The following is a 26,024-nucleotide window of genomic DNA, read 5'->3' as shown; positions in this document are numbered from 1 at the left end:
GTCATCAGAGCCTTCCCAGCTTTCCCAGGCCCCGGGTGGGGGGGGGGGGGCGGCGGCCTGCAACAGAGGAAGCCGCAGGCCCGGCCACATTCCGGAGCCCAGCGCCCAGAGGCTCCCGAGGAGTCGCAGCCCTCAGGCAGCGCCAGCAGCATCTGTGCCGGTTCCCACACTCTGGCCTTTCTGGAATCTCCACAGATTTCTCTTCCATGTGTACATGATGTCAGCAGGACAGGGACACTGGGACTGGAGGGGGGGAGGGACTGAGGACACCAAGCTCCCTGAAGTCAGGTGGCCGTGACGGGGTGGGAGTGGGGAGCCTGATCTTTGGTATTGCCCACCCCGTAAGGACCGGGCGACTTGGCCTCTGGCTCCCAAGCCTGACTGGGCCCTGACACTGCCCAGTGTGTTCCTGTCAGAGCCCCTCAACATCTCTGGGGCCACAGTGTCCTCATCTGTACAATGGAGGTAAGACGAGAGTCTACCTTCTAAGTATAATATACAAGTGGTAGAATCCCAGCCTTGCTGGAGGCCCTTCATGGTCTGGACACAACTCACTCTCTCACCCCTTCCCTGATTTCCACTCCAGTCCTGCCATTTCTCATATGTTCTAGAACAGATAACATAGGTTTATGCTTCTGAGTCTTTGTCTTCTGTCCATCTTAAAAGCCTTTTCCTTTTATATCTGGAAAGCTCCTACTCAGCCTTCAAAGCCCAGCATAAAAGTCCCTCTCCAGGAATCTTGTCCAGTCTCCCTTGGGTGCTGGTGCTGCCTCCATGTACTTCCGTGGTGCCCTGCATGGCAGCTAGACCTCTCCACACCACTACTGTCTGCTTACCTCCCCTGATTGTGGCTCCTTGGGGAGCTGTCCTTCCTGGGATGGAAAGCCACCCTCAGGAATCCAGGCATAGCACCCTAAAACCTGTGGTATCAGAGCACAATCAGGACATGGCTCTAGGCCTGGCCCCTGCCCTGGTACTACCAGGTAGAGCTTCCAGCCTGTACCCTCTAGGCTGGTCTTCACAGGCAGAAGTAGCTTAGTCCTCACCAGAAAACAGCCACTGTCCCCCTTCCCCAACCCAGGCCAGCCAAGCTGAAGTCCCACTATACAGATGGGGAAAACTGAAGCCCAGAGAAGCAAAGTTAGCAGTAGAGACTGGATTAGACGCCAGGGCTCCTACCCCAGTCCAAAGCCCTGAGGCGTTTTTCCCTACGCCAACCTCCCTCCTGGGTGGTGGCTGGGAAGTGATGATGGGGTTGAGGCAGGGCATGGGTCAGGCGGGAGCCCCAGACTGGGAAAGCAGCTGTCCCTCGCCTCTGGCTGTGGCAGGAATTGGATTCCACCATATTCCCTGGTGGTGAAGGGAAACCACACTTCTATTCTACTACTTAGTTAATGATGGAGAATTTTAAGACCATCGGACTTAAAGCTATCCTGAGGGGCAGATGGGTGGTGGCGCAGGGCCTGTGGCCCAGAGAGGGTGTGTCACTCAGGCCTTCGAGGAGACAGATGCTAAGATAAATCAGAAATGCAAGAGATTTATTGAGGAAACCACTCATAAGGATGAAGGGAGGAGGCAGGAAGAGCCTTCTGACCATGATGGAGGTCTGACATCCACGAAGGAGGGTTGGGTAGGAAGAGCCTCAGACGGCGATGCAGTTCTGAGAGTCTTGTTCAGGCTCAGGGTAAAGGCTGTCCTTTAGAGGAGCCCCACGTAGGGCAGAAAGAGTCTGTCTCTAGTATACCCACTGTGCCCAGTCACTGATGGGGAGCAGCCCGGGAACACGTGCTATCTGCAGGCCCGCAGGTGTAGCAGCTGAAGGGGCTACTACACTCCTTGCAGCCAGTCCTCTGTCTCTCTGTCTCTGTTTTAATGGAGGGACTGTGGATTGAACCAAGGACCACGTGCATGCTAAGCATGCACTTTACCACTGAGCTATTTCCCTCCCTGCTGCAACCAGTTGCTTTGAAGGCAGATACGAGTGATATCTCCTCCCAGCAGCTACAGAGGGTTGGTTCATGCTTTGCAGGTCACCCAGCCTGGTGAGCAGGTGACAGGTTCACATGCCCAGCTGTAGCTGCACCATCCCAACATTGGGGCAAGCTTTAAACCCTTTGGATCTTCACAGGGCTTCTAAGGAGGACTTTGTCAGATGAATGAAAGCATGAAGATTCAGATGAAGTTGGGTGAAATTACAGCGTTTCAGAGGGAATGGCACTGAATTTGGAGCAACTGCCTGGCATTCCATTTCCTTTTTGCATTTACTGGTGTGTGCCCTTGGACACGCTGCTCCCTGTCTCTAAGACTTTGTTTTCATTTTTTCAAGATGTGGATGAAAACATCTCACCCATGCCTCTTCTGCCCAGATCCAAAAACAATGGGGCAAGGGGAACCAGTAGTTTTATCTCTGGAAAGACGGTTCTGCTTCTTATGAAGTACCCATTAAAGGCCACTCCTCAAGCTTTTCCCCTGGAGTAACCCAAACAGCAGAAAATTATTTGTACCACCCCTGAGGTTCAGGGGGGCGTACCTTAAACTAACAATGCCAGTTCATATTTTCTTATGTGTGTTTAATCTTAAAATATACACGAGAGAGTCAGTACCGCAGCACGTAAGATACACAGTCTGGAGCCAGACAACTTGAGTTTATAATTCTATTTTTTAAAATTATTTTCTAGTGGAGGTAGTGGGGACTGAACCCAGGACCTCACACTTCATGTGCTCTGTCACCGAGCTATCACGTTCCCCCAGACATAGTGAGTTTAAATCAAGCTCTGTGACCAACCATGGGCCCCGTGTGAGTTAGCTTACCTCTCTGGTCCTCGGTCTCCTCATCTGTAAAATGAGGATAACAATGGTAGGTGCTTCCTAGAGTGATGGGGAGGATGGAATGAATTGATTTGGATTACGTGTTTAGAACAGTCTATTCTCTTCACTGTTATGATGTGAATTTGTAATTTTATTTCTTGAGTTACCTGATTTTAAAAAAACAGATTTTTAAAAATGATTTGTGGGCAAGTAAAACTGACCAACAATAAGCAAAAGCAAAAAAAAAAGACAAAGAAAGAAAACATGTAGCTCTCAGGTCTTGGAAGAGCTTTGCAAGTGAAAAGGGGAGGGCACAGAGGAGGAGAAAGTCCCCCCTTCTCTGTCTCATTGCTCCTTCTTTTTCTGCTCTAAGTCACAGTCACATCCCCACCCTGTTACAAGGATTTTGCTCTCAAATTCAGTCCAAGATTTGGTCATATCAGAAAATACAATATTCAGTTATGGCACCAGAGGGTTCAGTCTGTTCATCCAAGGTCCGGACAGGAAAGGGTGTCGAGCCACCACCCCTGCCCTTTCCTTCACCCTAGACATGGTCCACTGGCTACAAACCAGTGTAAGCAGCTCTGGTACCGCTGGCCTTACAGACATAATAAAAACTTCACAGTGAGACCATGACATCTCAGAACACAAAGTTTCCATGACATTCCCAAGTAGGTGACCCCAGGCCCCCAGGAGAATCTGCTGGATGGGAGGTATAAGGAAGGGAGCAGGCGAGGAGACACATTTCTCCTTATCCCTGGTGACTGGGTGGAAAGTGGAGGCCTTTGGGTTGGAGAATCATGGAGGTAGTCTTTTTTTTTTTTAGTTTTCTTTTTATTATTATTATTGTTGTTTTTATTGTTGTTATTATTATTTGCATTTGGGTCTAGAGACAAAGGATTGATTAAAATAAACCCCCAGTGATACCAGGGTGATGGGGGTATAACAATATGTGGGAGCCAACCTCCAAGATGGGCTTCGGTTATCTCCACTTCCTGGCGTTTCACACCCTTGGGTAGTCCCCTCTCACACCATATCAGATTGGTCTTTGTGATCAATAGAATATGGCAGAAGCGAGAATATGTCACTTCCGAGGCTAGATCAGAAAAGACAGTTTTTTAAAGCAAGTCTGTCTTGCTCTCTCTTGGATTACTCTGGGGGAAGCTCAGGCCACCCTGTGACAAGGAACTGAAGCTACCTGCCAATAGCCATGTGAATGTGCCTTCTTGGAAGCAGATCCTCCAGCCCCAGTCAAATCTTCAGATGACTGCAGCCCCAGATGGCAGCTTGATGACAACCTCATGAGACACTCTGAGCCAGAACCACCTGGCTAAGCTGCTCCTGGATTCCTGCCCCATAGAGGCTGTGAGATAATAAATGTTTGTTGCTTTAAGCAGCTAAGTGTTGGGGTAATTTGTTACATAGCAATAGATAACTAATACATCATAAGACTCCCATGCCTCTGGTTTCCTTTTAGGAGATGTATTTAAAATACTTTACAATCAGTTCAGAAATGACATTGGCTGCTAACAGCTGGCCCCATCCTATTAGTCTTGAATTCAATCATTCGATTACAGGAATGATTGACAGCCACTGAGGCTGGGGGACACCGAAATAAAGCTGGAGATACTCCATTGGGCTGTGGGAGAAAGAATCGTGGACCTAAATATTGTTCAAGGGAGGATGTGATCTGTCTCTCATGATATATGGCTTTGAGGGGGCCTAGCTGAGGAAGTTGTGTTTGAGATGCCTGGAGGGGACCTCAGCAGACAGAGGTGAAGGAGACCTCAGGAGGAATGAAGGTGGTGGACAGAATGGAACAGAGGTATTGGCCCTGGGCTGGGTGGGCTGTGGAATGGGGCTGAGGTGCAGAAGGAAGGATGATGTGAGGGCTGAGGCTGGAGTCTGAGGTACCCGCTTCCTCCTCCACCTCCCCTGATTTCTTAGCTCCTCTTTTTCCTCCCACTCTATTCTCCCCCCCCCCAACCCCCAACCCCCAACCAGATAGTTCCAGATGGGGACATTGAGTCCACACCAAGAGCTCTGATGGAAGAATCTTGTCTTCTGATGGGCTCAGGCTACTGCCCATAAAATAATCTCTGAAGGTGGTCTTCCTGTGGGTGGGGAGGGTCTACAGAGAGACACTGGCACCCATGGATGGAACTGATCCCAGGTCTGCTCACTCCATGTGTCCCCATTGGCATTTCTTGAAGGGACCCTAATACAGTTTGTGAATACAATTGTGAGGGGGAGGAACAAGGCCACATTAGCTTATTTTAAAGGGCTTCTATTTATTCAAATGGCTTTTAAGAAGCGAAAGGCCACTATAACCTTGGGTACAGAACAAGCATGAGCAGTCAGAGGGATCCACACTGACAAGCTCGTAGCACCCTTTATCAAGCGACTGGGTGAAGGCTGCAGAGCCAGACAGAACTGGGGCCCACGGGGGGCTGTTGGCGGACCATGGAGGGGCCAAGCTGTGGAAAGCATGAGCAGCCTCATCCTCAGAGAAGGGAAGTCCCACAGACAAAGCAGCACAGACCCCAACCATTTAAGGAGGCACTTAGCGGTTTACCATGGAAAGCAGAGAAGTTAGGTTATAAGGAAGACCAGGGCAGCCCATGTTTGCAAAAGACAGAAGTAGCGCTATCATAAAGCAGATGGTCTAAAACAAGGCTTCTGACAGACAGATACAAGCACACTATGTATAGAAGCTTCATTTAAAAATTTTGTTCTAAATTGTGGGTGCCAAGATGCTCTTATGTAGAAACTAGAAATTTGTAATATGTATGCTGTTAAGTTAATAAAGAAATTTGTGTGTACATAGTTTAAAACACAGCACGGACAGGTGCTGAGAATGAAAACAACCTTGGTGAGTTGTACAAATGACAGATAAAGCATTGCATCTGGAAAGTGTATCCAGTCTCTATTTTTAAAATCAGTAGTACTGTTGCTGAGTAATACTAGGTTTGTACGGAGGAAAATGAATACTTTTGAAACATTAGGGCTTCAAAGTCCAGTTTTTCTGTAAGTATGTAAAGTCGGTATATAGATACATCTTTTTTCTTGAAATTTTAATTGAATTTGTAATGAAAAATAGATTACCTTTTCACTAAAATTTAAAGGTGTTGCAAAACAAAATTTTTAAATTAAAAAAATTAAACACACAAGAGACAAATTAGGTTATCTCTAAAGTCTCTTGAAGATCTAAAATTCTCTGAGTCTAAGTTTAACTTCCTTACACTTTCAGTTACTCAGTTCTAAAACACCCAATTCACGGGGCCTGGGCTGGAGGGTGCAAACTGGAAACTCCAAGGCCAGATTTAGCCTGCAAGATATGTTTTCCTTGGCCTGCACAGTGTTTTCTAGTTCAAAATAGCTGCCAACATTTGAAAGTCAAAATTTCTAGCTTCTCTTGAAAAATGGTGTGGAATATCCAGAGAGAGCAGCCCACACTCCCACACGGCAGCAACCGTGTCAGACGACAGCGTATGTGTTCACCGTTTCACACACACCTTGCCTTATCCTCTTTGCTCACTGAAGGTTCCTGCCTGATCTTTAGAGGCTTGGGGATTTGTGACCCAGGCCTCCAGTCTATGGTGACCTCTTGATTTTCTACCTGGTGCAGCTACAAGCCTAGTCTTGAGGGCTTTGCCCTAATTCTGGCCGATGAAGGTGTATTCACCTGCTCGCCAGGAGTGTGGGAGTCAGTGACCCCATCTGTAGAGTTTTGGTTTGTTTCACAGTAACTGAAAATTCACCAGCTATATTTCACTTTCATAACTTGAGTCCCAAAGTGTTGGGGATGTCCTATCAGGAAGATACTTCCTGGTCAAGGCCAAGGGCCAGACTAGAATGTCCAAGCAAAGGAAGGATTCCCCGTCTAGGCTGGCCTGGGCCAGGAGGAAAGGGAAGAAAGCAGCTTCCCTAGCCATGGCCATGAGATGATCAGGGCAGCTGCATACAGTTGGCAGGTTTTACACGTGTTTAAGAGGTACCACTCATGATATGAATGGCTCCACCTGCATTTATGCAGTGCACAATCTGCCCAACTGTACATGTTGGCCTTGTGACTGTCAAGGGGAAGGAAGAAACAAATGGAGATGGTGAGGCAAGTGCAGCCAAAAGGGGTAACCCCAATTCTACCACTTTGTCCCCAAGGCTGCAGAGATAAGGAGTGGAAGGCAGAGGGTTAGGAGCCAAGACCTTGTTTGGCCAGAGGCTAGAAGCTGGAGAGATAGATAAGGGGCCTGGCCTCAGAGGCCCACATGCTGCACATGTGCAAATGCCCATGAGATGATAGCAAGGGCCAGAATTAGTCCCTGGAAGCAGGGCTGGCAGCCAGTATATGGGGCCCAGAACCTATAGTTAACAGAGATAACCATCCTGTACACATACACACACAGAGTCATCAGCAGAGTTATCTGCCCCATTACACACACCCACATAAACATACATGCAGTTTTTATTCTGTTGCACACTCATACGAGTGTGTCCATACATGCAGTCACAGTGGTTGTTGGTAACAGCAATCAGCTCGTCACACAGGTCTGCTGAGCAAACATTTTTAGAGCACCTGAAGTCCCTTTTGGCTAAGCTACCTGCAAGAGTCCACGACAGCACCAAGGAACATGGAAGGAGAGAAAAGTTACCAGTGAATAAAACCATGAACTATCACCAGCAACGGCGTGTTGGCCTGCAGTGCCACCTAGTGGTGGAAAGGGTATTTGTACTTTGAAGACCAGGTGAAACCTTGGACACTGCTTCTCAGGCACCCCTTCTAAGGAAGCTGCCAACACAGAATGCCATTCTGTCTCCTCTTTGTGTTCTGCTTGAGTGGGGTGAGACCCTGGCATCCTCAGAGTTGCATCAGAGCATCAGAGAATGAACATTCAGAGCCTTGCATGCCCCTTGGAAAGCAATATCCAACTCCAATAGGGATGGCAAAATAGGTGTTCCATCTTTCATGCCAACTCCAAGCCACCAGCAGTGGCTGCCTGCAATGCTGGGTTGAGAAGGATTCTGAAGCCAAATCTAGGCTTAGCCTAGAAGAGTGTCACAGTGGAATAGCGCCGGCAATCATTCTGTAGGTAGGACTGCTGCCACAGTTGCCAGTCCCTAAATCTGCAGGTTTCTCCTGATCCACAATTCCATCATGAGGGTATGTGTGTTTGTTGCTCACACCTTCATACCACAAGAAAACTGCCATTCCACCTTGCACCAGAGTTTCACCTCTGACTTGATCAATAACTTCTGAGCCAGCTAAAATCCTCGCTGGGACCACCTTCGTGAAGAGTATGTTCTTGCTTCCACAGAGTATATGGATGACTTGTTAGATCTGAGTACTTACATCACTTCAGTTCATCCAAAACTAATATTCAGCTAAGGCCCATCCATCTAAGGGCACTTGTCAGTTTCCGAGAGGCCCCATGAGGGCAACCACGAGCTGACAAAAACAGAGCCATGCTGAGCAGATGCTGGACAGCCAGCTGGGCTCAGCCCTAGCCAGGGGTCCTGCTCCTGGCCCCTCACCCAGAAGCTTGGGAGAGCACACCCCAGTCAAACGTGTGCATCAACATTTCATATTACAACCGGCCATGAGTCACTCAAAGATAGTCAAAACTTGTAATCTTCAGTCCTCAGATGCCAAGGGTCTGCTGTGTTTAGCATCAAGGTTCTCAGTTAGTGCCTGCAACCCCTGACAATGCCTGCCAGTGGGCACGGAGCACCCTCCTGCTGCCCGCTCTGCAAATGCTTGGATGAACGTAGGCTCGTCTGTCCCACTGAGGAGTGGGCCAGGGATATATGCCTTAACCCAGGGGTCGGCAAACTCTTTCCGCAAAGAGCCAGAGAAATATTTTCAGCTCCTTGGCCTCTGTTGAAACAACTGAACTCTGTTGTTGTAGTTCAAAAGCCAAAGACATACGTAAACAAATGGGTATGGCTGTATTCCAATAAGTTACTTTACAGAGCAGGTGGTGGACTAGACTGGGCTTAAGGAACCGTAGTTTGCTAAATCCAGTGTTAGCCCAATACAAACTGGGTTCCACAGAACTTGAGGTTGTCAAGAGGTGCTTCGGCTATGCAAAAGTTTGGCCCTAATTTAAATTCCTCTTAGCAATTTAGGAAGCTATAGTAAAGATGTACCCACTCAAGTCTATCACAGCATTTTAACATGCAGGGGATCAACATGTTAACAGGCTGTCAGGTGAACGCCTTTGCTCTGAAGCTTCTCTTGCTGTTTTCTATGCACGTGTATGGGTCATACGGCAAAACAGTTACGAGCCTGAGTCCCAGAGTCAGACAGACATGAGCTTGAGTCTTCCCGCTGCCACTTACTAGTTGTATGAATTTGGACAACTAACTTCACCTTTAGACCAAAGTGAGTGGACACTGACCATCATGCTGGCACAGCCTCCCAGAGGTCCTTTTTACTGGATCGTGGGAAGATGGAGCGACCAGGGGGCAGCTGAGACCGTGGCAGGGGTGGGGAGAGGGGATCTCAGGGGCTCAGGCCAGCGCTGTTGACAACCATATGGCAGCATTTCAGTATTTTAATCACCAGTTCGACTGGACTGGTGCACGCCAGTTGAATATCATGAATGCTGGATTCATCTTGGATTTAAACTTCTTGTTGGCTTTGACTTCTGGTGTTTTCCACTGCATCCCCCTCATTCTGATTGGGATCTCAGGAAGGGGAGGGGCTGTTTCGTAGGGACCTTAGCAGTCCCAGCGCCTAGTAACCGGGCTTCTGTTTTCCTAAGTGGCAGTTTCCATTGGGCCTGGGACTTTGTTGGCAAGCATCTCCTGGGACGTGTTTGTTCTGCGGGGCTCGTTGTGCTGCGATGCTTCTGGTTCAGCGTGTCAGGAGCCGGGGCCTCTGCCATGGTGCTGCAGGCCACGGTTGGGTCTGTGGCTTAAGTGCTCACTTGGCTTTATAATTTGCCTGGTGATACAATAAACAGCGCTCTTGTCCCCAGGACGTCTCCTGACCACTTCAAACAATCCGAAGGTGTGTCTGGCAGTTGCCTAAGCCTGCCCCCAGGACTTCTGGCCTTTTATTCCAGCCACTGAGAGCTGTCTTCCAGGCCTCAAATGCTCTTTTATGGTTTCAATAATAGAATTTGGACCCTAGTGTCTCTCACTGCCCAGGGCTGTCCAAGTCTATTAATGATGTTCCAGTGAAATCCACGACTTGTATCTTGCTGCTTCTCACATCATATTTTCCTGCTTCCTGAGAGACCTGGAAGAATCAGCAGTGTTTATCACCAGGCCCTGGGGGCAGGACCTCTTGGTCTCAGAATCCCTGGGGTTCATCTTAACGAGGTGACATCTGGTGCTGCCTTCCCAGGGCTCCTGTCCACGCCAGTCACGTAGCCTGATGCCATGCAGTGAGCCTTGGTTGTGCCCAGTCTTGCAGGCATCTTATGGCTACCAGCTGGCTCTGTGAGCCCTGGAGGGTCAGCCCAGGGGTGATTCTGACCCCAGGGGGAGGGGAGGCAGAAGGCCTTTGTGTGGCTCAGCCAAGATCAAGGGTGACTGGGGTTAAGTTCCCTCTCTCACTTCCTCTTTGTTTCCTCCAGGCTTTTCTTAGGAAACGCTGTATATCTGGCTGGGCTGGGAGCTTTGGTTCTGCCCTGAGGCCTCCTCTCTTGCCAGAAGGCTCCTGGCTGTGGGTGGGAATGAACTTGTGCAAAGATGTCCTCATCACATGCCCTCCCCTGATAACAGCAATGCCGCCTCTGCCCAGCCACCCACGCAGTCTTGCCTTCCTCCCCTGGACCTGCCCCTTGGTGGCTCCAGCACTGAGAGGGAAAGCCCAGCCTGGACTCTTCTGACCCAAACTGTTGCTCATTTCCAGAACAATCTCAGTCTTCTCACTTTGTTTTCCCTTCTGGATTATCTTTCTGACACTACTACCCGGTCTTACACTGTCCAGAACCTTTGCCCAATCAAACCTTGGGCTGAGTCCTCACAAGGACAAAGGTCAGACCCCAGGTGGCCTGTCACCCCCTTTCCTGACCCAACAAGTGTTCCAGCTCTCCTGCACACACCTCCAGGCTCCTGGGCCCTCTGATGATACTGCAAAGTAAATTTCATATTTTATGATGAGACAAGAAAAATTTAAACATAAAAATGTTTTTTCTGCCTTTTGGCCTCCTCTTCCCCAACACTGTGCTTTATGTGTCTGCATTATGCATTTTTGACCAAACCTCCCCACCAGCAGGAATGCCTGCTCAGCCATAAAGAGCAACATTCTCCCAGCATCAACAGGACAACTCCTTAAAAGATAACATTCCTTCCTGATCTTGTAAGGGGTCACATGACCTGCCAGGATGATGCTTAGAGCTGGATTATGTAAACTGTCAATAATACATCATTGGATGTACAGCCCTGTCTCTCAAAAAACTTTTAAAACTGTGCCTTGATTTCTAACCGGCAGGACAGTTCTCAGAGCTTTCTGAGATGCTTCCCAGGTTATCATCTTCAAATTTGGCTCAAATAAGATTTTTCCATTTCTTTCTTAGATCGACTGATTAATTTTTCATTGACAATACCTTTGGCTTTCTTCATAAAGTGCTTGCTTACAGGTAGGATTCCACACACACACACACCCCCGCCTCGGGGAGCAGGGCAATCAGTCCCCATCACTGCGTCTGCTCACCCCTCTGGGTCTTCCTGAGGGACTAGCCGTTGGAGCTCCCACCCTCCTCCTGAGAGAGCCAGGCTGGTCAGCAAAGGAGGAGGCTGACTCACCAAGCTGTGAGAGTGCTCCCTTGGAAGTGGTGACAAAGAGGCTGCAGGGGCTCCTGCAAGGACGGGGAGTTAGTTCATTAGTGCACCGCAGGGGGAGGTCACCTCATCCTGGAGTCCCCTGCACAGCCTCCTAGTGATGGAGAGCTCATTACCTCCACTCACAGTCCTGTAGCTGGAGAATCTTGCTAGTGCACCTTTCAGCTCCTTCCTCTCTATCTGGTCACTGCCCCAGACCAGACCTCCGCACACTTCCTGCATCACTCCAGGCAGGCCTCCCCTCCGGCTCAGCCTGGGCCATATCCCACCTCAGCCACTGAACTGTCTTCCCTGCACTGGAGCTCACGACAGTAAACACCAATTCTCCACCTCTCCCCCTCTAGCAGGGGCTGCCTGGCAGCCCAGCAGGATGCAATAATTGAGGGAGTGAGGGTTGAGGTGAGGGGTTTGGCAGGCAGGAACAACTGAACTTTGGCTAAAAGGCAAAAATTACAGGAAGCGCTGCGCAGGCCCACTACAGCTCCTTCCCAGGGAGAGCCTGCAGTGCCCCCTGCTGGCCGGAAGAGAGTTTGCGGGCAGGTTAAAGTCACTCCCTCCCTCCTTTCACTAACCCTGCACCAGGAATCTGATCTTGATGACTCAGATTAGGGGATCGCAGGAAGCAGATAGGTCATCTTGTCCAGGGGTCTCCAAATGCGTCAAATTATAGGTACGGCTGCTGTGGATGACTGTGCATCTTGCCCATTTGACAAAGGCCTCTGGGCTGAGGAGCCAGTTGGGGCTGAAATCCTGCCTACATCCTGCTAAGTAAGCTGTGTACCCCAGTGTGGTCTGGGTCAGCCCAGACAAAGGCCTGTCTTTTCATGATTCATTCTAGAGACAGCATACTTCTGGAATTTGTGCAAAAGGTGTCACATCTCCCAGTAGCAGCCCTGGCACAGAATGCTTCCTTCAAAGAGTGTGATCTTATAAAACCAAGCTTCTTTAGCTAAAGGAGAGTTGAAAACCTACCTAAAAGATGGAGAAACTGAGGCCCATGAAGGGGAGTCATGCAGTCAATGCCAGGACGGAGCTTAGAAGCCAGATCCCTTATCTCTCAAAGCAGTGTTCCTTGCATCACACTGAGCTAGTTTTAGCCCAAGCCTGTTTTGAAGCATCTTGGCTGCTCTGCCCCTCCCACTCTCAGTCTCATCAGCCCCATCAGCTTCCCCCTGCAACCCAGCTACTCTGCTGTCTTATTTCCCTCGCCAGGAGCATGGCACAGTGTTTGCCCAAAAGGAGGGCCGGTGAGAGTGCTGGCCCTGTCTGCATAATTTCCTACAAGTACCTCAATCCCAAGGATGAGGGCAGACATGCAGGAGGGCAGGGTGGTGACATGGAAGACAGGGAGCAACGTGGGCCAGTGAAGCTGGTGGCCCAGTTACTGGGCAGATGGGGCTTGCTTTGGAGGTGCAGTCCGCCGGGGTGTCTGTGCCACGCCGTAAGGCACGTGGGCAGCCACTGTGCCCATCTCCTGAGCCCCAGCCACATGGAACATCTGGTCATCAAAGAAGATATGTGGGCGGATCTTCTCCAGGAGGGGGCCCTTGGGTGCTCCCGCCAGGAACAGGGCCTCATCCGTCTCCAGGCCCCAGCTGCGCAGGGTCTTGAGAGCCCGGGCCCCAGAACTGGCTGCACTGCGAGCCGTCACCAAGTAGGTGCGGATGGGACACTCCAGCCGCAGGCCTTTGGAGTAGAACTTCTTCTGCAGCCTACCCAGTGCTTCCAGAAAACCCTTTAAGGGGCCCTACGGGAAGGCAAAGGAACACCATGAACTCACCACTCTCCCAAACATGTGGCCCCTCTCCAGCTGGGCTCCTCCCCAAAGCACTAGTGTCTTGGTGTGTAGGATGAGGGAGCTTCTAAGGATCCCTTCACCTCTCAGGTCTGCTATGCCTGTTTGGGCCACCATTGTGCATCCGTGAGACTGTAGGCACTTGGGACAGTCTGGGTGTCATACAGCTGTGACTGGGTATGCCTGTGTCAGAATAACCATACCAGGGCCACTGTTACTACAGCAGCCCACCAGGTCCATGGGTGTCTGTCCTGCAGCTCTGTAACTGTGGCCTTTGTGTTCGTCAGCAGGGAGGATATTAAAAATATTTAGTGACTCTGGCTTGGGCGCCCTTCCATCAGAATGGACTCCAGCTGCAAACAACTGGGACAGATGGACCAATGTGTCACTGCCGAATATCGAGCTTGCCCTGGGGGCACACAGGTGGCTCAGGGTGTCCTGCTCCAGCTCTGCAGGGCCAGGGAAAGGATTTACTTTCTATGGTGCCCGGAACAATGAAGCGTCATGAGGTCATGTGAATAAAGAACCAGGCGATGATGAGGAAGAACACAGTAAGGGCAGCTGGAAATCAGGAAGTGTGGGCTTCTAATCTTGGAGACCCCTCACTTGCTGGGTGACCTGGAGCCAGCAACAGTCCCCTGGGGCTCTGCCTACCACTTGGTGGAAAAACTGTTTTGCTCTGGGTTCCCAAGGATTTCGGAGGCAGCCAATGAGAGAAGTGAAATGAATACTGAGGGGTCACACCTGAAGCCAGCTGAGTTCTGGCAGAGAGGGGCTCTGGGTTACTGAGCACGGAGATTTTTGTTAAAAGCACAGATAGGGCTCCCAGGAGGGCTGGAGAATCCCAGCAGGTCCCACCTCAGGGAATTTCCACCAGGCTCTAGGGTGTATTCTGCTCTCAGGGAGACTCCGAGCAGTTTGAGGGGGAGCGAGGGTCCCTGCGCCTCCGGCCAAAGGATGGATGGCAGGAAGTGGGAAGTGCTGGTGTGGCCCTAAACAGAGGGCTCTCCCGGCCACCACACCAGCTGGTCTCCCTGCCCCGATAAGGCGTGCCAGCTCAGCCCTTCCTTTTCTCCAGTGAGGGAAACACGGGCTTCTTGAGAGGGTGGGAACACTCTCAGAGTGGTGGGGGAAATCCTAGAGAGTGGACAGGGTTCTGGAGAGAGGATGGCAGCTTCAGAAAGAGAGGGTGAGGCCTTCAGAAAGGGATGGGAACTTTAGAGAAGTGATGGAGACCTCAGAAAGAGGGTGGAGGCTTTGAGAGGGGATGCGAGCTTAGAGAGAGGATGCGGGTAGGACAGCAGTGAGGGGGATGGGGGCTCAAAGTCAGGGTAGAAGCTCACTGAGGGGTCAGGTGAGAGGGAGGAGGGCTGCAGGTCTAAGGAGGGCACCTGGCTGGATTCTGGGTCCAGTTTGGGGTTTGGTTCTGGACTGCAGGTTCCAGCCAAGGGCAGGTTCCGAGGAGAAACCTTGCTCCACCCAAGGGGTCCCGGAAGTGTGTGTAGCACCTGGGCCAAAGGTTTATTCTCGTGGGCTTTCTCATGCTCAAAGAACCTGTCCAGCCCGTGGGCCTTCACGATGCGCTCCGACTCATCCGAGAAGAGCACAGCATCTCCGTCGAAGGCCACCCGCAGCTGACTCTGGGATACAGCCACGTCCCTGCTGGGGCTGAAGATGGTGGCGGCTGCGATCCCTGGGCAGAGAGAGGCAAGCATTGTCTGCCTCCATCTAGGTAATGGGGTCCCCAGACACACGCCTCAGCTGCCTGTGGGCCAACAGAGGGCTATCTCAGGCTGTCCTTGCCCCACCTACTCACCCAGGACTCAGGGCCAGGCTAATGAGGGCTAATATTCAGAATATTTCAAAATTGACCAACAAGAATAGACAGTGGCTTTTGCTTTGAGTAAGGCTCTGAGGGCCCAGGCCTATGCCAGGGTTTCCTGTTTAGTTGCTGCTTTGAGGGAAGGTCTGGGAGGGGAGGGAGTCCCAGGAAACAGAGGGGCACTCAAAGCACTCAGGGCAGGAGTTATTTAACAATCAGTACAGAGGAATTTCAATAGCTTAATATCTAGGAAGGTTATGCTGTTATGGACCAGTTGAATGTCAGTCCCAGCTGGAAGGAAGGGTCCCCATGGCCCCTGCTGTCCTTCCAGGAGTTCCTCACGGGCCCTAGATGTAGATCTACAGAGGAGCCAGGAAAGAGCCCCAACCTTGGCTGGGCCTCAGTTAATCTCTTGCTGTTGATTCTGGCAAGTCACTCACTTTCTCTGCACCAAGATAAAATGAACGGTGGCCAGCCTCACAGAAACCTCACTAGCCTAAGGGTGCTATAATTAGGCCCAAGCCCTAGGCATCAGGCTAGGCACCTCCTCAGCTCTGAACCAAGCTAACATAAACCAGAACCACCTGACCCTGGGCTGGACCTCCCTCCTGACCATCCCCTGCTCCCTAGCCTGAGCTTAAACTATAGACATATAGAGGCACGCACGCAGGCCAGTGCCAAGGCCCTGACCAGAGGGCATATCTGTCTAGGGAAATGGCTTCTGGTTCCTGGTTAGAGAAAACCTCTTGGAGCTGGGAGTATATAGCTCAGTGGTAGAGTGCATGCTTAGGATGCACGAGGTCCTGGGTTCAATCCCTAGTACTTCCATTAAAATACATAAATAGATAAATACATCCTAATTACCTCCCGCTCCAAAAAAAAAAAAAAAAAGAAGAAGAAGAAGAAGAAGAAGAAGAAGGAGAGCCTCTTGGAGCCCCAAGCAGCTCAGGGAAATAAGGCATCAGCGGGGAGAAAGGCCAGGCTTCTAGTCAGGAGACCTCATGAAAGAGGAAGAGAAAAGTGAATATATTGTTGGTTGATGAAGAAACCTGCCAGTAGCATTCAGCTTGGGGTTCTCAGAATTTATAGGGCAGGTTGTAGGAATTAAGGAAGGTACTCCCCTTCCAGTTACTATGGCAACCCCTAGCACCTGCTCAGAGATTTAGGACCAGGCCTCCCATCTCTGGAATCCCTTTGCCAGACCTCCTACTCTCCTTCCCCAGTTTGACTCACCTTCATCAATGGCTTCCTGTACTTTTTCTGCATCAGCCGACAAGTAGAGGTTGGTGTGGTAGGCCTTGAGGTAGCAGATGGGGCTGTTCCCGCCTGTCATGCAGAACCTTTCAATGAACAGGTCTGGAGAGGAGGTAGAGAGTACCCAGGTGATGCCTGGGTCAACCCTCAGCACCTCAGAGTTGTTTCTCCGTGTCCGATGGATGCCATCTTGGTTCTGAGTGTTGGTGGGGCAGCAGAGTGATTCTGAGTGGTTTTAGGCCAGCATTCTCCCTCTCTGAGCCCCTCCATCCCTTATACTCTGGAGGGACTGCCTGGCTCCCAGTAATATCCCCTTGTCAGGGAATCACAGTACTACAAAAGTGAGTCCCCAGCCATGACTTGTGGTCCCTCCTGGCCATGGCTAATTGGACAGGGGCAGGCACCTGACCCAAGCTGGACCAATCGGATTCTCTCCCAGCCTGGACTGATAGTCACCTCGTATCCATGTCTGTGCAGGTTGTAAAATGTAGTTTGTTGGTAAATGGCTGCTTCTCTGAGCTCACTGAGTCACCCTATTTCTACCCCAGCTCTTCACTCAGGAGGATCCACAATAGAAGGGCACAGCGGGAGCCCGTCAGGACCCTGCCCCAGGACCATAGGTGGTGCCTGTCCTGATTCCTTGGTACCTATGTCACAAGGGGGTTAAATATTTTGAATATCATCCCTGTTGCCAGCAATTAGGATTAAAAAATGCCAACTGGCAAACCAAATCTTACAACCCATAAAAAAGATCATACACCATAGTCAGGTTGGATTCATCCCAGAGTCACAAGGATGGTTCATACACAACTTAATCAATGTGATACACCACATCAACAAAAGCAAAGACAAAAACCGCATGATCATCCCAATAGACGCAGAAAAAGCATCTGAGAAAATTCAACATGCATTCACGATAAAGACTCTCACCAAAGTGTGTGTAGAGGGAATATAGCTCAACATAATAAAAGCTATTTATGACAAACCCACAGCCAACATAATACTCAACATTGAAAAGCTGAGAGCCTTCCTGCTAAGGTCTGGGACAAGACAAGGATGCCCACTCTCACCACTTCTATTCAACCTAGTATTGGAAGTCCTAACCACAGCAATCAGACAAGGAAAAGAGATAGAAGGTATTCAAATTGGAAGGGAAGAGGTAAAATTGTCATCATATGCAGATGACATGCTACCCTATACAGAAAACCCTAAAGGTTCCACACAAAAGCTATTAGAACTGATGAATGAATTCAGGATACAAAATTAACACACAAAAATCTGTTGCATTTCTTTACACTAACAATGAAATATCCGAAAGAAAGTTAAAAATATCAATTCTTGTACTAGCTTGCAAGAGCCAGATGTTAAACTTCCAGGGATTTTTGGAGCCAGTTAGTGTTCAACTGTGGGTAGCTTGACATCAGCTATGGTTGGAATATTTACACCCTGAAGATAACAGTGCTACAATCAGGGCTCTTTGGTTTGTTTGTTTTTTTTTTTTCTTGAAAGAGCCAGTTTACTAGCATCTGGCTGGGCTTGAGGTTCATGGGTATACCTGCATCCTGCAGAGGTGAGGCCCCCACTCGGGGAGTCCGGCAGGGGCCATGCCATGGCCAGACCCACATGCTCACCGTAGTGGTTGATGCTGTTGATGAGACGGACCCCCACTTGAGCGTGGTTGTTGGTCACAAGGACGATGTCAAAGACATCCTCACTCTCGGGGTACAGCTCCCGCAGCCGCTTGTTCACAGCCTCCAGAGCCTGGATGGAAGAGTGGACCCTCCAGCTCAGACCCCCAGGGACTGATGCCTGGAGTTGGTATCCAGGGTTGGGGAGGAAGGGTAAGCTGGGATCCAACAGCAGGGAGAGGAGGGGCGGTCAGGGGCCAGGCTCGGGGTAAGATCAGTGGACACGAACTATCTTCTAATCTCTGCCATCGTGTGGGTTAATTATTGCCCAGGGCTGCGGCACTAAATGGGTAAGTGGGAGCCAAAACCCAGCCCATGTTCCGTATACCAAGCTGGTCGCCTGGCGTGGGGCTGCATCAATCCAGAGGGTGGGGTGACCTCGTCTTCTCACGATGGCTGCCACCTCACCAAGCTGTGCTCCTGTGGCATCTACTCAGAGGGGACCCCTTGTCCTTACTCAAACACCCGTGGGGGCGCTTTAATCTAATGCCCACGAAGGCGCTGTGTGGCCAGTGGTGGAGCGGCGCCTCACCTTCACGAAGGGGAAGGCCGGCCCGGGGCTGAAGGGCTCGTTCTCATGTTCCAGCTGGTAGCGCACGTACTCCTCCACGCCCTGCTCCGTGTAGATCCGCTGCTCCTCGTCCATGCGGAACAAGGCTCGGGAGGACACGGCAATGGTGACCGCATTCTGAGGCTTGGGCTGCATGGGTGCAGGGGAAAGGGCCGTCCCTCAGGAGGCAGGTCTCATGTGCCAGTCTCTCTGGGGACTGGAGACTGGGGACAGGGAGAAGACCCAGATCCAGCCTCTGGCCTAAGGAGCTCCGCCTTGGGCAGCAACAGACCTAGATCAGCACCCTTCGTGCAGGCCCCAGCTGGGAAATGAGGAAGATGATGGCTCCCTGCTGAGGAGGACAATCTGACAGGAGGCACATGCCCCTGGGGCGTTTGCAATCTCCTGGACCGTCTGGACATAACAGAAAAATGAACATAGTGTGTACACCCAAAGTATAACTGATGCTCAAGGTGGTTTCCATTATAAAATGAGAGCTACATGTCCTGAGGAAGAAATGTTCCTAGAAACATGACCATTATATAAGAACATCTGTCTCCAGCCCAGATCTTTCTCCTGAGCTCCAGACTCATATATCTAACTGCCCCAGCTGACTAACAGAAACTCAAACTCATCATGCCCAAGGCTGAAGTCCCAGCATTCTCTCCACCCCCAAACCTGCTCCCCTCCCCAATTCCTCATGCTCACCATCCACTCATCACCTAGGCCAGAAGCCCAGAATTCAACCTCAAGTCTTCCTTCTTCCTCAACTCCCTTCCCCCATCATTCAATCACCAAAACCTATCAACTCCATTAGAATGCATCCACTTCTTTCTGTCTTCACTACCATGGTCCAGTCCATCACCATCTCTCATCCCCTCCAATCTGGGGTCTATATAGTTGTCAGGGGATTTTTCTCAAGCTCAGATCTGATCATGCCCCTTCTTACCCACTTTCAATGGTGCCCACTCTTCTCACACTTTGGTCGGCAGCCTTGAGTATGAAACAGGAAGCCCTTTACAACAGACCCCTACCTCTCTCCACTCTCCCCTTCCTGTTAACCCACTTTGCTCTATCTGAACTTTCTCATGTCTAAGCACACCCTCCCCTCCTTCTCTGAGCTTCTGCACATGACGTTTCCTCTGCGTGATCTGCTCTTTCCCTGACTCTCCATCCACCTAACTTCTAGCCAACCTTCAGGTCTCAAACTAATGCCATCCCTAGGAAGCCTTCTCTTACCTGTAGTCATGGGCTTGCTACCTTTCCTTTGGATTTCTTTTTTAGTAAAATTTAACACTAAATTATAATTGTTTACTTAACTACTTGTATTTCCAGACAGAGTTCTGGAGGCAGGGGCCAGGCTTAAGCTCTCAGGGAGCAGGAACCAGGATGATCCTGTTCATTTATTGCATCTCTAGTGCTCAGAACTCTGTCTAGTACATAGTAAGTGCTCAGTAAATAGTTAATGTCTCTGAACATTTTAAATAATGTATTTTAATGAGAAACAGTATTTGCCATGACAAATTTAACATGAACTAGAAACTCCACTGCAGTGCCCTCAACTGTTCAATTGCTTGATATATACAGTACAAGCTCAGAGAATATTGTTTTGGTTGATGCAAATTTGACAAACATTCATTGGTTCTTTGTGCTCAGCACCTGGGCTCTGCCTGGGAATGGTCCTGGTAGAGACTTGGCTCTCGACCTCAGAGTCACAGGCTGATAGGGGAGAAAGATGGGTAAGCAGAGAGGCAAAGGGGACTGAAATGAGTGCTAGAACACAAGTGAAAGCAAAGTCTCAATGTCCAGGGCTCAGAGGAAGTTGTCATGGGAGAGGGAGACATTTCAGCAGAGCCTTGAAGGAGGAGCGGGATGAAGGAAGGCATGAGGGGGTGTGCACATGCACTGGCCTTCACAAAGGTGAGCAGAGCTTTGGGGATATAAGTACAGTTGAGTTTGGAAGAGTAGGCAGGTGCTAGATTGTAGAAGGCCTTTCAGGGCCCCTGGGGGCACTCAGAACTCCTTCAGCACCTCCAGAGGAATGAGGAGAGGGGAACGCCAACACTGGCAGCAGCTGGACCCTTCATAATCCCTGGGGAGGACCAGAATGTGGGTCCCCAAGGGCCTCACAGACACCCGGAGTCCCACCACATGTCTGTGACTTGAGCAGCCCTGGGACCACGGTTCCCACTTTACAGATGAGGAAATGTGCTCAAGTTGGGGGCAGGACTCAAAAATGGACCTCACATTTGGGCCTGCTCCTGAGAGCCCTGTGGGCCATACACTCAACCCCATTGCCTCTCTAGAGTCAATCCTGGGTCCCGATCAGTTGACAACATTGAGTGATTATTATGTGACAGGCACTATGCTGGGGACATGGCAAGAAACCATACAGGTGTGATCCCTCCCCCTATGGGGCTTGTGATGTATGCCCAAGGCAGAGATTTGTGCATCCTTTTGAAGATCACGGTCCAATAGACCTTTCTGTGATAACAGAAATGCCTGGTGCTCTCCGTCTCTCCATGTGGCTGCATGTGACTAGGGAGCTACTTAAATGTGACCCAGTGAGACGAAGGAACTGAATTTTTAATTGTATTTAATTTTAATCAATTTAAATTTTAGTATCTATGAATGGCTAGTGGCTAATGAAACTTTAGAATTTCAAAGTAAGAATGGAAGACCAAAGAGTCCCCAAGTTCATGAGGCAGACCTCAGTTCGCATTTGACTTTTACTCCAATCAAGATGGTGTGTAGGGCCAGCAGGGTGAGATAAGGCATTGGCAGAACAGGTGTCTGTCCTCTGGGGCTCAGCCCAAGTGCCTCTCCCAGCTGCCAGGTTCCCCCGTGTGTCTGTGTGTCCTTGGGCTGGGTACCATCCAACCCCCTCAGCCACAGTGAGGAGGAAGGAAGCAAGGGAAAGTTAAAGAAAAGGGGTGTAGAGGGATGGCCAGGGATGCTAAGGGTATGGTTGGAGGAGCGGGCAGACCCACTCTTATAAACCCAGGAAGCCTGTTGGCCTTCAGAGCAGGTGAGCTTGCCTCGCTCCCCTGGGTTATTGCCCCAGGGACAGGCCCATCACCCCTTCAAGGACAGAGAGCCAACTACCCTCCCAACCCCTTCAGGCAGGTTCCCAAGCCAGCCGCTCCAGCCCAGGCAGCCAGCCAAGGTCTCGCTTCTCACTTTCTGTCTCACAGTCCCTGCCAGACTGCCTCATTCTGGGCCTCCTCTGGCTGACCTGCCCAGACCCCATTCCATCCCACCTCTGGCCATTGTGAGAAAAATATCCCAGCTGCCTTGGTCCCAGGAGTCTCCACTTCCCTGTTTACAGATGGGGAAATAGGCTGAGAGAGGGGCTGAGTATTACTCTAGGTCATACAGGAAAGTCAAGGCAAAGCCAGGATAGGATCTCAAGTCTCCAGCCTCTAGTCTGGTCTCTGTCTACACAGTAGAACCCCCCTCCCCACCATATACCCCTCCAATCACTCCCAGAAGACCTCAACCCCCACTACTTCAGGTAGTGCCCTGGGACACTCCCCCTACACATGGCCTTTCCTTTCCAGATTTGGGAGAAATGGTGAGGAGCACCATGTCCTCAGACTGAGGTTCTAAGGGCAGGGCTCTCATTTCCCCCAAGAATGGAGGTCCTCAGGAAGGACCCTGCTTCCCCGCTCAGCCTGCTCTGACACTGTACAAGTGAAGAGGAGTCTAAGGGCATGGAGGGAGTCAGCTGCTGTGGGAAATACGGATCCCAGCTGGGAGAGACGAGAGGCCTGTCCTGGCTCCAGGCAGAGGCGAAGAACAGGCGAAAGAGGCTGGTCAGAGCTGGGGAGAAGCCAGGCACTTAGAGACCCTCTTGGACCTCACTGCAGACGGGGCCACCAGTTCCTCCAGAAATCAGAAAGAAGCCCAGATGCCAGACTGAGTCTTCGGTCAGAAAGCCCCTTACCCCAGACCAGGGACTCAGCCTGGGAACACTGGGCTCCAGGGAGCCAGGGTCCTGCCAGCTCTCTCTGCTTCCACTGGGCTGGGTTGGGGGGCCCAGCTATTATTCTGGTTTGGGGGGACAGGGGTGGAAGGATAATGGAGGGCAGCCTAGCCCCACCCAGCCTGCCTGGGGAGCTCTCATTTAGGCCGACGTGATTCTAGTATTGGGCCCAAGATAGGAGCATAGCCAAAAGCTATTATTTCTAGAAGGACTTAAAGGGAGAAGGGCTGCTGGAGGAGAGAGGAACCAGACAGGTCTAGACTGAAAAAGTCACCTGACCTCCTGAGGTGAGGGCCTCTTATAGACCTTCAGAGGCTAAATATTTCATTCAGGCTCCTGGGGATGAGAATAACCCTAGGCCAGGCCCTAATGGGGCCCAGGAGGCCCAAAGACCCCGAAATAGCCTGTGGGGGGAGGGGCTACTGCAGGAAGGAGTAGGGGCTGGGAAGCCACCAGTCTCCTTGCCTTCCAGAGAACAGCCAGGGTCGGGGCGGACCGAGCGGTCATAACTGATGACTGGGCCCAAGCCCCCAGGTTCTTTGGTGCTTGGAGAGGAAACAGATTCCTGTGCTCCACTCACCACCCTCATCCCCATTGTCCAAACCCTCCTTTCCATCCCCCAGGTGGTGACATTAGCCCAGCTTCCTTCTCAGGCAGGGACCAGCCTCCTCACTGATCTGCCTGCTGCCAGATGCGTCCTCTCCAACCCATTCACCACCACACACCCTTGGTAAAATGGACCAAGTTAATCCTTTGTTGAAAAATCTTACAATAGCTCTGTAATAGTTTTTATATACTTTTTAAAGTAGGTTGACATTTTTTGCAAATGAACTGAGGGGAACCCCAATATGTAAACCATATAGTACTATATTTTACTGGTATAAATTTACTTTACAAATTCAAATGTATTACATGTTTACAATATGTTTATTGTAATGTCAACCAAAGAAAACAACACAGTTGTTTGGGCGATGACAGATTTGAAACTAGGGGTTTAGGAGGCCAGGGCAGATTTAAGCTTCATCATCTAGTCAATTTGTTTCTGCATTTGTCGGTTTTTGCATAGCATCAAGAACACCCCGATTCACACCAATAAGTGGTTGCAAATGGTAAGAGGTTTTTTGTTTTGTTCTATTTTAAACCACAAATTTCAGGAGACACAGCAACAATTTTCGGCAATCTCAAGATACTACTGTTCTGTTAAAACAAATCACAGGAAAAGCTTCATACTGAGGTTTGCTAATAAAATAAAAAATCAACTTGTAGCATTAGTTAATATGTTAGAAGTCTCCAAGGTGCTAAAATGTCCAAAAACACCTTTGAGTGAGTTGAGTTTTATTACATATTTTTACTTGTTTAAAACATAGTTTGAGGGGGGAAGATATAGCTCAGTGGTAGAGCACATGTTTAGTATGCATGAGATCCTGGATTCAATTCCCAGTACCTCTATAAAAAAAAAAAAAGTTAAATGAATAACCTAATTACCCCCCCCCCCAAAAAACCCACTAAATAAATAAATAATTTTTAAAAATAGTTTGGGGAAGAAAGAAAATGAATTGACTTCACATGTGTGCAGACCCCCTGAAACATGGGGCTTCATGAAGCCTAGTTTTAAGACCTGTGACCCTACTGAATAAGGTCCAGACTCCTTACTGTGGCACTCAAGGCCTTCTGTAGGTCACCGGCATTCTCTCCAACCCTTCTCCTAAAGATCCTGCATTCTCTCACTCAGTTTCAAAGACATCATTGTGCCTTTTACCCATCCTGTTTCCCTCTCTGCCTTGGAAAGCCTGCCTACTCAGGCTTTAAGGTCAGCTCAAACACCACCTTTAAAAGCCTTCCTTAGTTGACAGCCACTCCCTCCCTTAAGCTCCCAGTAGGGTCTTTCACCTGAGCACTCACCACGTCCAGGGTCTCTGTGAGCTCCTGAGGCAGGGACTCAGCTTAATTCATCTCTCAATCCCCAATGCTAAGCAGGACTGGAGATGCTGCAGGGAATGACTGTTGACAAGGTGGGCCTCATGGGAAGGGTCTTTGATGGAAGCAGCAGGATGCTTTAAGGTCAAGCTGGAGTTCTTTGGAGGATGCTCAGAGCCAGCTTCTATCCTCCATCCCTATCCCAGGCTCTGAGATCTGGGAAGCTGGAGTGAGCAAGGCCCAGGGACCAACCAGGGCATCATGAACTTGTCCAATGGGGAGAGGAGATTTCCGCTCTGTGTGAGTACCGGAGGACTGAGACGACCACGCGGGTCGCGGAAACGTTGATGTCAGCGAGCCTATGAGGGGAGCAGAGCCCGGACCTGGAGCATATAGTCCAGCGCTGGGACCCCAGAACCAGGGACGCAGAGCCCTGAGCGCAGATCCCAGTGCAGTTTGTTTTTTTTTTTTCCTTAAGATGCGGGGAGGGTAGGACTCCGAGTCCCCAAACGCAGATGCTTGGGTCCGAAGCCTGGTGCCCGGATGGCAGACACCGGAGCGCACAGCAAGGAGCCGGGTCTTCAGAGTTGGGTTACCTGAGCCCAGGGCGCTCCCTCAGGCGCAGCGGACCGGCTTTGCCAACAAGTGCTGTCCATGCGCTCCAGGCTGCCCCAGCGGGGAGGGGCTGGGCCGCGGCCCGGAGCTGGGCCCTGATGACAGTGTGGGGGAGGGGGATCTGGCGTGGAACCCGAACCCCGGGGGAGAAAACACCCGAGCGGAGCTCCCAGAATAAACCCAAGCCAGCGCCAACGGCCTGGTGTATTCTGGTGCTGCAGAGGTGCCCTTCTCGGAGGGGCACCACGGGTCCCTCTCCAGAGGGCTGACGACCCCTCTCCCGGTGATCATCCCACCAGCCTTCCCCCATACCCACGCTCTGCCTTTACCGATTTGGGTTTCTTCTTGGGCGCGAGGTTGTCGTAGAAAGTCTTGGCTTCCTCCCAGCGCGGGGCCGCGGCGCTCTCTGCCCCCGGCCTGGCCTCTCGGGTCTCCCGGGGCTCCTCGGGTTCCATGCTCCGGCTCTGACTCGGTCGGGCCGGAGCAGGCGGCGGCGGACAGCGGAGCCGGCGGGGCTGGTCTGCGGGAGGGAGGCGCGTCCCGGCAGTGAGAAGGGGGCGGGCAGCGGCGGGGAGAGTGCGCGTGCGGGCGGGGTGGGGGGTGGGGCGCTGGGGTGCTCAACTCGCTCTGTCGCTCGCCGGTGTGTTGCTGCTGTTGCCGGTGGGTGTGTATTTCGGAACAGCTGAGCTCCGACCCGCCCACGCTCGAAGTGAATGGGGGCTTGGACCTTCGGGCTGGCAGGAGGAGGGGGCCTGAAGCCCGACCTGTGGGCCGCAGTGGACTCGAGATTGCGGGGA

At 50.9% G+C, this 26,024-nt stretch overlaps 1 protein-coding gene and 1 non-coding gene across 3 annotated transcripts; one reads left to right on the top strand and one right to left on the bottom strand.

The window, feature by feature from the left end:
* Window positions 1-7,255: 7,255 nt before the first annotated feature.
* Window positions 7,256-25,756, bottom strand: NT5C1A (5'-nucleotidase, cytosolic IA). Of its 2 annotated transcripts, none has more exons than XM_010996929.3 (6): window positions 25,557-25,756; window positions 18,693-18,860; window positions 18,104-18,233; window positions 16,452-16,574; window positions 14,905-15,089; window positions 7,256-13,348 (listed from the first exon to the last, which is right to left on the bottom strand). In XM_010996929.3, exons 1-6 carry the CDS (start codon window positions 25,680-25,682, stop codon window positions 12,983-12,985), a joined length of 1,098 nt encoding a protein of 365 aa, XP_010995231.1. In that variant the 5' UTR covers window positions 25,683-25,756; the 3' UTR covers window positions 7,256-12,982. The 2 variants fall into 2 exon arrangements, with proteins under 2 accessions (XP_010995231.1, XP_064349777.1); XM_064493707.1 differs by lacking the exon at window positions 25,557-25,756 and adding an exon at window positions 24,598-25,212.
* TRNAP-AGG (transfer RNA proline (anticodon AGG)) lies at window positions 15,973-16,046 on the top strand. The gene has a single exon. It is a non-coding gene; the product is annotated as a tRNA-Pro (tRNA).
* Window positions 25,757-26,024: the final 268 nt, after the last annotated feature.

This window comes from Camelus dromedarius, chromosome 14, assembly GCF_036321535.1.
Source record: "Camelus dromedarius isolate mCamDro1 chromosome 14, mCamDro1.pat, whole genome shotgun sequence".
Lineage (NCBI taxonomy): Eukaryota > Metazoa > Chordata > Mammalia > Artiodactyla > Camelidae > Camelus > Camelus dromedarius.
This window is presented reverse-complemented; position numbering and strand designations above follow the sequence as displayed.

What these genes read in the sequence shown, in the direction of transcription:
- NT5C1A (XM_010996929.3), bottom strand. Translation starts at nt 25,682, where the DNA reads ATGGAACCCGAGGAGCCCCGGGAGACCCGAGAGGCCAGGCCGGGGGCA. An exon ending in CGGCCTTCCCCTTCGTGAAG is followed by an intron (nt 18,234 to 18,692) that starts GTGAGGCGCCGC and finishes TCTTCCATCCAG; the next exon opens with GCTCTGGAGGCTGTGAACAA. An exon ending in CAACAGCATCAACCACTACG is followed by an intron (nt 16,575 to 18,103) that starts GTGAGCATGTGG and finishes CCTCCTCTCCAG; the next exon opens with ACCTGTTCATTGAAAGGTTC.